The sequence below is a fragment of the Drosophila erecta genome, unplaced genomic scaffold (genome assembly GCF_003286155.1).
Source record: "Drosophila erecta strain 14021-0224.00,06,07 unplaced genomic scaffold, DereRS2 tig00000126-arrow-pilon, whole genome shotgun sequence".
NCBI lineage: Eukaryota > Metazoa > Arthropoda > Insecta > Diptera > Drosophilidae > Drosophila > Drosophila erecta.
This window is the reverse complement of record NW_020825209.1, coordinates 3059683-3072302: the sequence shown is the minus strand read 5'-3', so window position 1 is coordinate 3072302 and position 12620 is coordinate 3059683. Positions and strand designations below refer to the sequence as shown.

Here is a 12620-nt window from a genome sequence, read left to right as displayed (position 1 = left end):
AATGATGTCAGTATATTTAACAATAATAAATGGATTCTTTTGACAACTAAATTCAAATTTAAAGTAAGTAATTTTCTTAAGTGTCGATAATTATGGTCTCCAGTTGCATGGTCACACTGACTAGGGTTACTATAAAGTGAATTAATTGTATTTCGTCCGAAGTAAGTGAAACAAAAGCTGAGATCAAAAATACATAGCTTCTAAGTTTTTGCTTCTACCCAATATTAATTATTTAGCAACAAAAATAAAAAGGTATTAAGCGAATTCATTGCAACACTTAAACCTAACGGCTCTGCCCAGCTGATGTGCCATAAAAGCGGTATATAAGTGTCGAATTCAGTATTTTTCATCGAAGTGGGCCTCATTCCGCGGGGTATGTTTTAATCATTCCACGAACGGTCGCACTCTGGCTTGTTTGCTTGAAAAAACGTAACTTTTTTTTTGTTGTAACGTAGGAAGCAGCACGGGCAGTCGATCAACTTGAAATCGCGCTCTACCGACACTATACGAAGCAGCCCGTGTAATAACACAAGAAACCCCGAGCGGCAACAACAACCCCCACAGAGCGGGAGTTGCAAGAGTTTTTCCAAAGTTACAGCGGCAATTTGACGGCGAAAAACGAGAACGCGTCGCGTCCAGCTGTCCAAAAATCAAAATCAAACGTCTTTAGCGCGTAAAACTAGACGTGAAGAACCATATTCAAAAATGTAAGTGCCAAGAAAAGTCTTAGAATACGGGAAAACTAAAGCTGCGGAAAAGTGTCTGCTAGTGTGTGTGCGTATGTGTGTTTTGCATCGGTGTGTCTTAACAGTTATGTCTGGCATAGATAACCGTCTTACTCTCCCCTCTCCCCCTCACACTACGTCGTTTTCCATTTTCCATTGCTAGCTGTACATTGTGTGCGAGCGGGATGGAGCATAACGGAGAGTCAGACGATCTCACCCTGTGCCTCTCCCTCCGCCGCTCACTCTCTCTCCTCCTCTCCTTGTCTGCCTAATAGGAAAAGGCAATAACAATAGAAAAAAACCACAACATATTTGATTGCAAATTGCCAAGTTAAATATTTAAACGCAGTGTGCTTTTTGCGATTTGGATGCCATGTCCTTGACATAAATGCACTTTGTTTCTTCTTATTTTTGTTGTTTTCTTTCGTTACGGCCATCGATTATTCCCGTGTAGTCGCCTTCCCATGAGGGGGTTGTTTTTGTTGTTGTCTGTGGTCTGTTATCATTCCAGCCTTTATGTTTCATGATAAGGTGGTAAAGTTTAAAAATACGAAACGCAGCGAGGTGCAGACGTAAATAACCACATCCCCCGGGTTTCTTATCGCCCACTGCGGTTTTCGATTTCTCGATTTTCGTATTTATAGTGCCTGGAATTTCCTTGGCATTTTCTTCTCCCACAGAGCGCTCTTTATCTCTGTATGCATCCCCCCCTCCCCATTACAGTTGACCTTCCACTACCAATCGCTCGCTGGAAGTCATGCACTAAAAATAGTACGAGCACATGCACGAAACATAAACAGATTGTCTTAGATCACAGACAGCGTGAAAGGAACAACAACAGGCCAAGTTCATTGTCCTTGATCGCTGACAAAAAGAGAGGGGTAGAGAGTAAGAGAGGTGGAGAGTACGGATGAGAGAGAGGGTAGGGGCCGTGGAAAGTGACGTGTCACCTTCCATCAAATGCATTGTGTGGGTGCGACAGAGAGCGGGCGAACGGGTTCAGTTGCCCTGGAAAAAGGGGGTGGCATCACCTCAACAACCCCAGAAAATATCACTTTTTGGATGTGTTTACGAAAGTATCTTACAATTGCAATTCTTCAAAGCAACTAACTTCCGAAGATCAATTAAATCTACTGATCCTCACACACTATCAGCAGTACGCGATAAAACCCAAAAACCCATCAGTTTGTAATACGATTAGGTATTGTTTACTGGGTGCTTTCCACGTATTCCGTGTATGTAATTTAAAACCTCCCCCAGGGAGCGTTACTGGAATGCTACCCGTTTATATTTACTCCGGTAAAACTTTCACACGGACCCCCATTATAGGGACCCTGCCCTACCCAAAGCTGAGCCTCCCTATTTATGCGAACCTTATCGCAGTAGGCTCCATTTCACTGCTATCGGGCTAAGTCCCGGGACTTGAGTCATTGCTTTCAGCCTGCGTGTGGTTAGATATATTTCGAAGGAAACATTTACTTGGTATCGGCATTACGGGTTATCAGCGTTCTGGTTTTTGAGTACCTGCCGAGGGCGGTACCTGCGAGTCAATATCAATAGCTTTAGTCTTATCTGCGTTCGAGTCCGTAAATCGACGGCAAGTCAGAGCCATAACCGAGTTTTTACTTTCCAGGCGGATCAGTAACCTGTCGACTGTTGTCAGTTGATGTCAGTCTACTGTGTTAAGTTCCCAGTGTCAAACATATATATATTTTCTAAAGCAGAAGCAAGCCTAAAAAAGTATCATAGAAAAAAATAGAGAAAAGTGCAGTTCTATTCACCCCGATGCGGAAGTGTTTGGCCTGAGTAAGTTTTCTGTTTCTGGTTACGCTGCTGTGCTTCTACAGGTTCCTAAAGAAAAAACACCTCGGCCAAAAGGAAATCTGGCAGAGACGCCGCCAACAAGCAACACTTAACGCCCATAAATTAATTACAGCCAGGCACGCCAGGCATATAAAGGTGAAAATATAGGAAAAGTGGGCAGGGGGCTCCGCTGGGGCGGATCTAATTAGCGACCAAAAAAGGGCCGATCATATTTCATATTTTGACCAAGGTTTACCCCACACTTGGTGGCTACAAATGAACTGGTAGCTGTACCAACAGGTTTATATACTTCAATGCTCTAAGCTTCGGTTTCTTTAGCTTCGATCGTTAGAGCCAATCTTGCGGATTCTCCTCGGTATGCAGAACGCAACCGAGGGAAGATACATTCAAAATACATGACAGCCCACCCGCTGCCTCTTCGTCGCCATCATTTATTCTATTCTGAGCCGTGATTGATACGCCCCCAAAACGAAATGGGTGCGAAAAAGACTGGGAAATAGAAAGGCAATTGTCGGGCCGATTAGCCAGGCCCAAAACTCCCAAAAATCCCAAAGCCAAATGGCCAGATTCAATTCCAGACGTTGATTAATGGCTTTTGGGGCCAAAATGTCGCTGTAGTCCGTCGAAAAACAGCACAAATAAATTACAATTTTATTCAAATTCGAAAACAACACCGAAATACATAGAGAAACCATTCTAATTAATTATTTTTATCTGTTTCTCTCTTGCAGCGCTCGTATATAAATTGTATATATACATATATATATTTTCTACGCCACGTAAACCAGACTTCGAGTTTAAACCTAAAATAAGACTTATAATTTTCGTTTGTGTGGAGTGTTTTTTTTTTTTTTTTGCCAAGTTTTGTTTGGTTACATTTGTGTTCAGTTTTCGCAAGCCGAAGGCAAAGGCGCTAAACTACAGGCGAGGGCACGTGGCTAGTTACGACGGCCGCTAAGATGTTTAGTCCCGAGTACGAGAAGCGCATCCTGAAGCACTGCAGTCCTGTGGCCCGAAATCTGTTCGATAACATCGAGGCCTCCACCACGCCCACATCTCTCGACCGCTTCATACCCTGCAGGTGAGTTGGCTTCCACAGTTTGGTTTCACATGGCATTCCACTTGCTGCAAGAGGATTGCTTTGCCCACTGCGGTTTTGTAACTTCATTTGAGTGCATTGAACTCTGCACGAGCCGTTATTCTATTTGCTACGTCATCTTTTCCGCTTACAAGGCAAAAGAGCTGGCGAGCAAAGAACCTATGAATTTCCCGCCTGGCTGCGCCTCGTTTAGGTAACGGTGATCCCATGTCCGCTGGCGGCAGAAGCAACAAACAAACAAACAAGCAAACAAATTGTAGCAACAAACACGAACGACAAACATGGCCAGCGTTAATTTACATATTATTGTAATGGGGCAAAACTGTGCACCTACAAACCGGGTAATTGAAGTTAGGTGGCAGATATTACAGATCGTATAGCTAAACTAAAGTATATGCTTGCAATATACTGAAGAACTGAATAACTTGGGTATTTCTGCTTTATTCGCTAATGAGTTCCGCGTAGAAATCCAACAAGCAAAAGACATTACTTAGCAACTACAAGAGCCGAGACTGACCGAAAACTTCATGGGAAAACGAGGGAAATTTGAACTCTTGTGTGCCAACATGGGTTCAACGACAAGGCCCAAAAAGACGTGAGAGTTCAGCGAAGAGTTGGGAAGAATTGGGAAGAGTTGGGAAGAGTTGGTCGGAAGACAAATGAAGAAACACCATCGCGATGGTCAGTTTTCTGCGTTGAAACTTAATTAGTTTCCGGTTAGAGGTGGCATATTGTATGTATAAATATATTTTTTTTTAGTCACTACTCACCGTTTGATTGAATTGTCATTCGTTGCGCCTGCATTTTGTATATATGGTTATTTTTCCTCGCTCAAATTGCGTCCCCCACTCGCATATGAAATTTGATTTATTCGAGGTGGAAGTGAGCACTTCAAATGCGTTTGCCAGATATAATCATTAAAAAGGGGGGTCGAGTGTGTGGGGGGAGGGGGGAGGGGAGCTTTGGCAAATGAAACACAACGCTTATTGCATTCGTAAGCAGTTTTTCGCAGTGCAGTGCAATTCTCTCACACTTGGCCAAATTTCATGGCAAATGATTATTATTGTTTAGTTGTTGTTTCTCGCAAATTTTGCACAATTCGACCGTCAATAATTTTTTTGCACGTTGCACACGTTTTTTATGTTTTTAATGGGTAGAAATAATAACAATTGTTTTGCCTGTGCAGTGCGGTTGAGTGGCTGAAAGGGGGGAAAATGGGGAATGCCAGACGATATGGCTAAATTGAATTTGAACGCGTTTGCATAAATTTATTTAGTCTGCGTTCTGTGTGCCCTCCCGTGATTCCATTGTGTATTTTTGATATAAATTATTTATGTAAGGCTAAGTACATTTTGATGTTCACATTTACCTTTTTTCCCATTGCTGCAACGAAGCGAACTAACGAACTTTATAAAAACCCAGTGTAGTGGCATTTATTCATAGGTTGGAAATTACACAGATTAAGGTTTGCATTTCGTAATGCCAATAAATCATAGAAATTGTGGTGCTTAAATTTGTGTGCCATTCTTGGCCTGTTCTAGCGTTAATTTATGGCATTTTCATTGCATTAACATTTTCGTGTTTCCTATCTTTTCGCCCATTTCCCCCTCGCCTGCAGAGCGTACAACAACTGGCAGACGAACTTCGCGTCGATCAACAAGTCCAATGACAACTCGCCGCAGACGAGCAAGAAGCAGCGGGACTGCGGGGAAACGGCACGCGATAGTCTCGCCTACTCCTGCCTCCTGAAGAACGAGCTCCTCGGATCGGCGATCGACGACGTGAAGACCGCCGGCGAGGAGCGGAATGAGAATGCCTACACGCCGGCCGCGAAGCGTAGTCTCTTCAAGTACCAGTCACCCACCAAGCAGGTGAGTTTTCCAATTAGCATTTCGGGTTTCCACTGCAGGCGGGTTTTTCATTAATATATATGCTAAGTTTGCACTGGGAAAGGAGGGAACAAGCACGTCAAGTGGTTGAATTTCTTAAAGAATCGAGTGTATCGGAATTATCGGCCTTTTAGTTATCGAAAACCATAGGTTCTTCAGGTACTATCGATGTTTCCATATTTACTCACACGAAGCAGAAAGCGTTTCATTCTTCAAACTCCACTTGATTTCTTGGGCCAGGGGCATTCTCTAAGCTGAGAGGTCAGCGAATTTGACTTCTGATTGAGGTTTCGCAGGGCATTGTGTGCTGCAGAATGCATTTAATTGAATTTGCAGTCGGTGTTAATTGAGGTTTTCTTGTGCCGCTCTCGAAATGAAAAAGCAGCGATTTCAAATGGAAAGTTGAATAAACCGCAAGAGCAACGGATCGTGGGAATTTGATTTCTATGCCTTTATACTCCATCCTCTCGTTACATTAGTTATGATATTTGTACATATGTCTATATGTCTCTTTCCCCATTGCTGATTGTTTGGTGAAAAGTCGACGTTTTCCCGGATGGGAAAACAAACTACTGGCCGGCATTCAAGACTCGGCTACTCTGCCTATCTAAAGGTCTATCTATTGATCGATGGAAACCGGTTTATGTGAAAAGTCTTTGCTTTGGTCTGAGGAGAAAAAGAAAAGTTGCCACGACCAAAACTCGAGGTTAACACACTCTTCTGGACGCCAATGTGCGCGTGATGATGGCCACAACGTGTTCGTAGATCCCAATGTCCATAAAAGGCAGCAGATCTCCTCCATCGCAACATCGCTACATCGCTCCATCGCCATGTAATTGTATTCGAATGTGTATAGCTGGTGGACTGATTGTTCAAGTGTTTGGTCAAAAAGTGAAATAGATGGGAGAAAAACACAAACCGAAAACGAAACAGAAACAGAAACAGACACAGACCCCGAAACAGAAAAACAGATGTGTGGAGAGGGTAACTATGGCCACTTGTCATTAGATTCGTGGCTACGCCGGTGATCTTCCACATCACCACTATCGTACATTGCCATCGTAATTATTATTATTGCGGACCTGACATATTTGCCCGCTTATCAGATTTATGTTCCCTCAATTGCCAGCTTGGCTGGAAAAGGGGTGGGGCGGGGTGGGCGAAAAGTCCAAAATAAATAAAGAGGTACGTGTGGGGCACGTCCGCTGACCGTCGTCGTTGGCCCTTCTTGACTTTGTTGAATATTTTGCTTTGACTGATTTTTGACAGTTGACACGTTGCCACAGCAGAAGCGGTTGAAAAATTATCGGCAGCCAGCAGAAATAACAAAGCCGAATTCCCTCCCTTCGAAACAAATAAGTGAGCAACACACGCACTCACTTCAGATAATGAATAGTAGTCATATTCGAATGCGACGCGGCAAATACTCTAATGGATGCTGCGTAGATTGATTGTTTCCACTCACTTTTTCATATTTACTTGGGATTAGATTTGACTGCAAGTTGAACTCCGAGGCTCACAGATGAATCGTATTTTCCAGTTTCAGTTTATGTTTATTATGTTCCACTGCTTTTTAACTATCGTATGAGAGATAACTACGTTTTGCATATACTCCATCGCAAGTGAAGAGTGTGTAGGTAATGGAAAGAAAGAAAAGCAACTTGGAGTGGCCAAGAGACCGGACTGGAGAATTCTCCATCTTCAACTACTACTTCAGTGGTCTAAAACGGCACTTGAGTCAATAACTGAGATTTCTTCGTGCCCATTTGGCTATTTCAGCGCTGGAAAGAGGGAAAAAGTCACTTGGGGAGCATTTTTTTTTTTTTTTTTTGGATGTCTTGATTGTTTTACTTTCTGTTGATTAATAGCGACCACGCCGAGTTGATTTCTTTGCGGCCTAATGGATTTGCCAATTGGCAACTGTCGAGAGCCGATTTGATTTCGTTTTTAAGGCCGGGGTTTTAACTGCAATTACTCAGCCACAAATCGCCGGCCATTCATCTACATCACGCCCACGCAATTAACACGCCACGCCCACTTCTTATGTAGCCCCTATATTTCAATATGCCCCTGTGGTCACAACAAACGATATGTAATTCAATTATGTGCGGTCGATCGCAAACTTATTGTCATAAATAATGTGGTCGAGGTGCCCAGGCCGTTTGGTTTTTTTCGATTTCTACAGTAGTTCCTCGTTGTCCAGCAGACACCCAAAAATATATGGTCTCAAAACATTTTTCGACGTTTTGATTGAAAGGAAAGGGGATTGGTCGTGAATTCATTGACGATTTGCAACTCGTATGCTGAAATTCCTAGCTTCCAATGAATGGGCGATCATTGTTAGTCAGCGTATGTAGTAGTACCCATTTTTGATTAAATCCGATATAGAATATAGCAAATGGTAACCCTAATTGTAACTACTCTATATGCCTTATTCTGTTCTTGACCTTCGTGCTGGTTTTTTGTAATTTGTTGTGCTTACTAGTATTGTTTTGAATTATTTTTTGCCAACAATCCAATCACGACCGCTTTAAGTTAGTTTAATTTAACACATTTCGTGCACCTGTTATTGTGTATTTTTTTTTTAACCATGTCTGGCCATTTCGAATAGCCATTAAGGGGGAATTATAGAAAAGCTACTCATGCCAGCGGAAAGCAGCGAATTCTCATCTTTTATAGTTTGCCTTTGTTGTCTCTGCGTTTTATTGTTATAATAATTATTAATTTATGCAGCAGACATTTGCATTAACATCGCATTAGCGATGACTATTTTCGTGGCAGCTCGATTAAGTTGGTCCGAACTGAGATCCGAGATCCAAACGATCGCCGCGACAGGTTCAACATTACCATTAAACATGGGTTAACCCCCTCTCGCCCCCCTCCCATATGCTTAACCCTTTTCGACGTCCACTTCTTTTTGGAATCACGCTTTTATACTTCCCTTCCTTTTTTCTTCGCTTTTTTCTGTTCTCGCTGCTGGTTGGCTGTTTATTTGTTTAATTTATAAGCCTGCCTCCAAGCGCCGCCCACCAACCAGAAATAAAAAAGTCAAAATATATAAAAACAACCGCCAAGAGCCAACAAATGCCGGCCGGCAAGTCTTTTTTTTTATTTTATTTATTTTTTTTTTCTACTCATTTTTGGTTAGCAGCTCGCATTTTTGTCTTTTGTTTGGAGTTTGCTGGGCGGCATGAATGAATGGCACTGTGACATGCTGTTTTGTACCAGACTGTACTGCAATTAACAGAGCTCTCTTAATTGAATAAAACAATTAGCTTGACGGTGGCAAAATACTGCAAATAATACAAGTAATAGTGAAAAGTAGTACGCAATTTAAATGGCCAAAAATAGGCGATAAATAGGTAAAGGCACAAAGTTGAAACAAGAGCGCTCACTGTGCGATTTTAATCGGGTACAAGAGTTTGTCGGGTTGTCGGGTTGTCGGATTTCCTTTTGCCATTTGTCAGAGGGCTTAACTGCCACTCCACCGCCCCCCTCGCCGGCGGAATCCCCCCGCCCATCCAGCAACCTTAAGCGTTTTAGCAATTGAATTTCTAATAGGCTTACCACCTCGCGGTTGTTTTTTCATCACTCTGCATGGCATCGAAAACCATTTCAATTTAATGGCAGTACGCTTTATAGAGTGCCTAATGGACATTCCCAGAAAATGGTAGCATAGACCACAGAACCATTAAATCGCTGGCTTCTCTGGCCTGTGATAAAATTTGTAATTCTAGGGGCTCTATAGGGAACTACAGAAACAAAAAAGAAGGAACGCCATCCAAGTGCTGTAATTAAGTTCTGTGTATCTCATCTCGTTTTCCGTTGGCGAGCGGCCAAACCTCTGTTAATTGAATTAAATTTTAATTTGCCCAACGAATTAGGAGTCGTGGCGGCATGACGTCAAGTGCTTTTTTCGGGTCAGGTCAAAGCACCTCCCCCTACCCCCTCCGCCCATCCAACCCATATGTATTGTATGTGCAATGAGTATGCGTTCGCTTTATCTGGGGCGCTCTGTTTGACGGGATGTTTGCCACCATTATCGGCATGGTATCGCTAACGAGAACCTGACCAAACCCACAGTGACAAATGCTGTTCCAAAAACTATATGTCATAACAATGAATGTAATCAGGAACAGCGATATGCGAAATGAGTTGGGCTTTAAATGTATGTATGTGCCTATATAATAGTTAGTTATTCTTAATTCTTAATGAATCCCATGACTGTTTAACCAATTAGTCAGCGCAGAAATTTAACTCCTAATCATTAGCGCTCAAATTTATAATCCAACAATATTAACATTCCTTCGGCTCTATCGTAGTACTAAATTCCAAAAAGATTACAAGTTAGTAGCCATTTGGAAAAACCACCAACCACCATCCACCATTTTTGAATCTATTTTCATGAATTAAGAACGAATATTGAATGCATTACATGCCTTAATAGAATGCAGTTGGAATGTATTCCGGCGAAAGCGCTTCTCCTGACCCCTGAGCACACCCATTCCAAATGATTTACATTTCCATCTGGCACTTGGATGTTGTTCCCCCAAACTTGGCCTTACTATTTTCCAGCTTGCAATGCGTTGGCACGCACGACTCCGTTTAGTTGGGGACTCACGCATTTCAAATGTAATTCCATTGCGTAAGCGGGGGCGCAGGGGGCGTGGTCCGTCGGAGGTCCGATGTCTATGACTACTGGCCATTCACGCATACGCTTAACACACTTCTGCCCGCATTTTCTATGCAAACAAAAGCCGGAGAGGAGCAGAGCTGCCAGCGAAGCGGAATGCGTGCCAAATGCGAATTGTAAGGCTACACGGCGAGAAAAGCAGCAGCGCTTTGAATGATAGTGGTGTAATGTGTTCATCAAGAAGAAACTTCGCTTCTATGCTTTATAGAAATGGGTTTGTAAGAAGTAGAGAGGGTTTTTTGTTTTGTGTGTTTTAGCGGCGGTGGCGGAGGAGCATATGACCAGGGGGCAGAGATTGGGACGCGGTCGCAGCTCTTAGCACGATGGCGTTAATTGCCGAACGCCAAGTACGCGGCCCGCAAACAAAGCGAACTCCAATGCTATTCCCGCACACAGAGTCCACAATTGAGGCACATTTGCTTAGGCAATTTCTTGCTCGGCTGCAGCAACTGGAACGCCAGCAATTAGCATCCAATCTGGTAGCGCATTCAACTAACCAACTCCATCCACTTGCAGGACTACAATGGCGAGTGTCCGTACTCGTTGTCACCCGTCAGCGCCAAAAGCCAGAAACTGTTGCGATCGCCGCGCAAGGCCACGCGCAAGATCTCTCGCATTCCCTTCAAGGTGCTGGACGCGCCCGAGTTGCAGGACGACTTCTATCTGAATCTGGTCGATTGGTCGTCGCAGAACGTGCTGGCGGTGGGCCTGGGCAGCTGTGTCTATCTGTGGAGCGCGTGCACCAGTCAGGTGAGTCCCGCAAAGTAGCTACAGTTAAAGTTTGAAACTAATCAATGATTTTCCGATGGCCGTCGTTATAGGTGACCCGCCTGTGTGATCTCAGTCCGGATGCGAATACGGTGACCTCGGTGTCGTGGAACGAGCGTGGCAACACCGTCGCCGTGGGCACACATCACGGCTACGTGACCGTCTGGGATGTGGCGGCCAACAAGCAGATTAACAAACTGAACGGCCATTCGGCGCGTGTGGGCGCCTTGGCCTGGAACAGCGACATCCTGTCGAGCGGCTCGCGTGACCGCTGGATCATACAGCGGGACACAAGAACGCCGCAGCTGCAATCGGAGCGACGCTTGGCCGGCCATCGGCAGGAGGTGTGCGGACTGAAATGGTCACCGGATAATCAGTACTTGGCCAGCGGCGGTAACGACAATCGGCTGTACGTGTGGAATCAGCATTCCGTGAATCCCGTGCAATCATACACGGAGCATATGGCGGCTGTCAAGGCGATCGCCTGGTCGCCGCATCACCACGGACTCCTGGCCAGCGGCGGAGGCACGGCGGATCGGTGTATTCGATTCTGGAACACGCTGACGGGCCAGCCCATGCAGTGCGTGGACACGGGCTCGCAGGTTTGCAATCTGGCCTGGTCCAAGCACTCCTCGGAGCTGGTCTCCACGCACGGCTACTCGCAGAACCAGATTCTCGTGTGGAAGTACCCATCCCTCACGCAAGTGGCCAAGCTGACGGGCCATTCGTATCGTGTGCTCTACTTGGCGTTGAGTCCCGATGGCGAGGCCATTGTCACGGGCGCCGGCGACGAGACGCTGCGATTCTGGAATGTGTTCAGCAAGGCGCGCAGCCAGAAGGAGAACAAGTCCGTGCTGAATCTGTTTGCCAATATCAGATAAGGACAATAATCCAAGGAGCGAAGACTGAGCGAGGCGCCAAAGGCAAATACAACACAACACAAAAGAAAGCAAAACAACAGAAATCGATACTAGGAGCCGAAAAACAAAGCGAAACCAACCAAGCCAAGCAATCAGCAAACCAAGCAGAAACTAACAAACTAATCGAGCCTATATGCTATACACACACACAAACGATCATTGTTTAGCCGTCGTTAGTAAATTGGAGTGAACACAGCAGCAATAGTTAAAATACATTTAAGTTAAGTCCACTGTATAGAATGGTAATTAGCAACATATACGTAGGTAAACAAACACATGCAATTTACGAAGGATGAAGAGATGGCTGAACTAAGAACTGAACATGAAATTAACTCTATGGAAGTTGTCATCAATTGGAAAATCGACAACACCCCACACTCTGTAATAGAAGATTTTGTTGCTTTTCTCAACGTTTTTTTTATTGTGCTACACCTACACTACACCCATGAAAATTGTATACATTATATATTATATTATATATTATATATATTTTTTTGCTAGCCTCTAAGTACGTAACTTTATTTCAAGCTAACATTTATATACACATTTCGCTCACCAGACACACTCATACACGGAACACACGATGTATATTAAATAAATTTATATACTTTCTAACTGTGCCCCAAAAAGTATGCTTGTTTTTTCGGTGGCCTAGTGGAGTTTGAAACCGCGAAACGGTTATGCGGCTTGGTGGCTTGGCGG

At 44.0% G+C, this 12620-nt stretch overlaps 1 protein-coding gene across 1 annotated transcript; it reads left to right on the top strand.

The window, feature by feature from the left end:
* The first annotated feature begins 353 nt into the window (after window positions 1-353).
* LOC6551100 (fizzy-related protein homolog) lies at window positions 354-12547 on the top strand. Its single transcript, XM_001976869.3, has 5 exons — window positions 354-707; window positions 3281-3630; window positions 5267-5519; window positions 10747-10980; window positions 11052-12547. The coding sequence occupies exons 2-5, from the start codon at window positions 3509-3511 to the stop codon at window positions 11877-11879; spliced, it is 1437 nt and encodes a 478-aa protein (XP_001976905.1). The 5' UTR covers window positions 354-707; window positions 3281-3508; the 3' UTR covers window positions 11880-12547.
* Window positions 12548-12620: the final 73 nt, after the last annotated feature.